This window comes from Helianthus annuus, chromosome 14, assembly GCF_002127325.2.
Source record: "Helianthus annuus cultivar XRQ/B chromosome 14, HanXRQr2.0-SUNRISE, whole genome shotgun sequence".
Lineage (NCBI taxonomy): Eukaryota > Viridiplantae > Streptophyta > Magnoliopsida > Asterales > Asteraceae > Helianthus > Helianthus annuus.
In genome coordinates this window covers 54,960,584-54,964,800 of record NC_035446.2, presented here as the reverse complement: position 1 = coordinate 54,964,800, position 4,217 = coordinate 54,960,584, and the positions used below count along the sequence as shown (strand labels likewise).

The 4,217-nt window shown below is 38.8% G+C and overlaps 1 protein-coding gene across 1 annotated transcript; it reads left to right on the top strand.

Annotated features, from left to right (window-relative positions):
• The first annotated feature begins 1,411 nt into the window (after positions 1-1,411).
• On the top strand, positions 1,412-2,962 carry LOC118486633. The gene is made up of 3 exons (XM_035983211.1): positions 1,412-1,533; positions 1,610-1,979; positions 2,871-2,962. The coding sequence occupies exons 1-3, from the start codon at positions 1,521-1,523 to the stop codon at positions 2,890-2,892; spliced, it is 405 nt and encodes a 134-aa protein (XP_035839104.1). The 5' UTR covers positions 1,412-1,520; the 3' UTR covers positions 2,893-2,962.
• Positions 2,963-4,217: the final 1,255 nt, after the last annotated feature.

The window sequence follows — 4,217 nt, the reverse complement described above, 5'->3', positions numbered from 1 at the left end:
AGCAGGAGCATTAGTCAAACCGAATGGCATGACTGTGAACTCATAGTGCCCATAACGGGTGCGGAACGCTGTCTTGGGAATATCTTCTTCATGCACACGAAGTTGATGATAACCAGATCACAGATCAATCTTTGAAAAATAAGAAGCGCCTTGTGTGACAACCGGTAATTAACGCCTTTTTTTTAATTACGCGATTAACAAACGTTTAAGGCGATAATAAATAGTGTTTAAGACACGAATTAACTTAATTAGGCTCTTGGTTTGCCTAGGAACGCTTAGCGGACGTTACGGTGCGCGTATGAGGATTTTCGGGAAACTTGCTGAGCATTAAACGAATACGAACTGATACCGTACAAAATATTGACGAACGCACGCGACTAATATCGATTACCGACACTATGTTACATGATTGTGATCCTAAAATAATGTTATACGACGATCAGGTTCGAAAACGGGCCTCATAGACGCGATTGGGCCAACCATATTTTATTCTACTGATTTGGGCCATATATGCTCATATCTAATTTTTTTTAAGCAATTTATATAAAGTATGAATATATTACGAGCTAAGGAGTTTAAAAATTAGATAAATTGTAATTAGTGACATTTATAGTGTTTCGTAAATTGTTGAATATATAATTTAATTACAATTTAAAGCTCATTAAATACACATACATGTATATGTATATGTTCACATGGATGCAATGTGTATCTAGATGGTTAACATTATGGTTAACATGGATGCAAACAGATGAATATGTTCACATACATCTGTATGGTTAACATTAAATACATATACATGTGTAGTATATGTTCAGATACATGTATGGTTAACCCAAGATATTTTATTCACACCTACAGACTACACACTACACCCTATAAGTTACTACTTTCTCTAAAAACTTGGTTAAAGATCATATCACCATTCCTCATTTGATGGCAGACATGCATACATGATTACATGTACTGCAATTTTTTTTATATATACATTCAATGAGTTGGGCTAGATCGAGCAAAACAAATCTTTTCCCATGCTTTATAATTTCACAAACCTAACATGTTTACATATAATTCCCTCCTCTGATTATACACACAAACCACCTTATATTTCTAAGCAATCTCACAACCCAGCCACACATCGACAGCCACACCCCCTAATTCTCCCTCTCGATCTCCGGTTCCGGCGACTGGCGTGGTGGCGAAGGTGATGTCCGGCAGCCTCATTCCTCCTGCAAACCACCCTCATCCAGACCTCTCTTCTTCTTACACCCCCCCCCTCTCTCTAAAACAAACCGGTGACAATGGTGATGGCAGACTAGAACGACGATAACACCACCACCACCACCACCACAGGAGGTGGCACTGTGGTGAGTGGTGCCAGGCGATGAGAACAGAAAAAAAGAGAGAGAGATCGAGAAAGAGTGAGACAGGAGAGAGTTGTGAGGGACGACGGGGCGCCGACGGCAGCGCCGCTGTGAGCGGCGGCGGACCTGCTTCCTTCGACAAGCTGAATCTTGAAGATGACGATGTCCGGTAAGTGTTTCGGGTTATAATTCGGGTGTTGTGATTTCAGTTTTGGTTTAAGCGGGTCAGACGGTACGGGTCTCAGGTTCGGGTCAACGGCGCAGGTCAATAGTTTCAGTTCAGGACAGGTTCAGTTACGCTAGGTTGTTCGAATGGTATGCAGTTTTGAGTTTGTTTCGGGTTTTATTTCGGGTCAGAATTACGGATTCAGGCTCTGTTTTGGTTCGGGAGTTTCGCTCAAGTCAATCTTCGGTTCAAAGTTTCGGGTTCTCGGTTCGGTTCAACATCAGATTTGAAGTTTTATTTGGGTGTTTCGAGAGCTTTGGTTCGACTTGGATTCGGGTATTATTTCCGGGTTATTTCGGTTCGGTCAACGGTTCGGGTCAGCCGCTGTCAACAGTCAACACCGGGTCAAAGTTGGTCAACGCGGTTCGGCGAAACGACATGAAGATTCGGTAAAATTTAATCGACCCGAATTTTCTAATTATATAGTTATAAATTTCATATTTCGATACGCGACCGAGCTTGAACCGATGCGATTAGATACTAGTTTATGTTTTAATATTTTGACGCGAAATTTTATACATATGTTGGTTCCGTTGAATTATTGATTGAGTTTGATTTAAAATATCGACACTTTGGATGTCGAGGTTATCCTAAAAAACAGAGGAAACTCTGTCCGTTTTTCGTTAAAAACCCGATACGCGATACGTGTCATATTTAAATAACGTCTAACGAGAATCCGATTATTGTATAATATAACTATATGTATATTTATTTTTACGACATTTCAAGATTACGAAACCGATACTTCCTTAAAATAAATATAACGCTTATAGTTATTTCAAACATCGATATTTCCGAATGTTTTTACAAACAAATATATAATGTTTGTATTTATTTCAAACGCCCAAAATGCGGAAATCGTGTTTCAAAACTCTAGTGGTCGGAAGATATATAACACAAATATATTTATTTATTTCAAGCGTCGCGACTTCGAATATTCTTACAAAATGTATTCATTACAAACGTCTAAACCGAACACGACACACACCGCTATCCACCTACGTATTTCTATCCGCGACAAATAACACGACACCGTAAGTATATTTATATTTAAATAAATATATATATATATATATATATATTTTAAATCACTCGAAAACTAAGTCATTTCCGAGACTTAGTTTTATCTCGATTATAAACGGGATCAAATAACCATAGATTGGTTATTCTAAGTCAAGTTAACACTACCTTAAAGTCGTTTAGTTAACGACTCGGCAGAGCTCGGACACGTAGTTTAACTACGCTATTTTCTTAGAAACTTATAATTATTCCTTGATTAGGAATGCCTTAGTTGCACGCTAGCGAGTTCACATTTTTGGAATGACATCACGGAATCACGCTAGGCTAACATTGCACATGGAAGTCCAGGTGAGTTCATAACCCCCACTTTTTACTGTTTTACATTTTTATAAATGTTTTCGGGGGTGGAAAGACATGCAAGTTTTTGCAAAAGCAAACAATATTTCGATGAACGAAAACACATATTTATAAACCATGTTGCAAATGAATTTCAACGAACTTGAATGGTTTACGAATGATTTATAAAACATACCGGTTCTACAAAACATGCATGATTTTCATGACTAGTGACGAGAATGTCCTAGTTACAACAATGGGACTGGGTTGGCCTGCGTACGCAAAACGAGACAACTCAGTGAGATCATGTCCCCCTTTTCTTTCAACGTTTCGTTTTACAACTTTCGGGGGAAAATACATGTCAAACTTAGGTATGATTAAGTTATGGAATGAACTCTTAGATCATGTGAGCATAGGCTGTAACTGAGGTGCCATTAATCCTTTTGAGGACCAAGGAACAAAGGTTAGATCTAATGGGTACGGGCGAGCCCCACTCACGGTCCATGGGTGACCACTTAGAGTGCTGTTGTGTCCCAGTCGAGGTGATTCGACACTAAAAATTTGCCTACGCGGGTTGAGTACCTCCTATGTCGTCGCATATATTAATGTCCTCGCGAAACATTAATGATCAACATGTTCATAGACGCTTTTCATACCAACTTACAACGCTATAACCTTCAAATGTTTTTGATATTCATTTGACGCAAACTCATAATACATGTATTTACAAACTTTGATAATGTTTTCAACTTATGTACAAGTAAGAGGACGAGTTGGTCCTGCTTACGAAGACTCTCGTGGGCTAGACTCACAACTTTCATATATCATGCCAAGAAAATAATTTTACTATATTTTCTCAAAAACTTTAAAGCCGGTTATCAAAAAGATTTCTTTTAGATCTTTTCAAAACAAACTATGAACTCGCTCAACTTTATGTTGATTTTTCTCATGTTCTTTCTCAGGTTACATTTTTCAAACTATGGAACGGTTGGAATAGGAGAACCCACGAGATTTCGAGTACCTAGCAGGCGTTCACTGTTTAGAAGTCTTAGCCTTTTGCTTCCGCTGTGCAATGAAGATACCGGTCCAGTCACGCCAAGCTCTGATATTTCGGGGTGTGACAGATTGGTATCAGAGCTATAGGTTTCAGCGAATTAGGTTTCTATAGTGATACCTAGGCTTTAACCTCACTTTCCTCTCGGGACTTAGATTATTAAGACTTGAACGCATACAGAACGCCTAAGACTTGAATATGGGTTCCAACCGTTGCC

Coding starts and splice junctions, on each gene's coding strand:
- LOC118486633 (XM_035983211.1), top strand. Junction 1,980..2,870: donor CGAAACGACATGAAGATTCG/GTAAAATTTAAT, acceptor TTCCTTGATTAG/GAATGCCTTAGTTGCACGCT.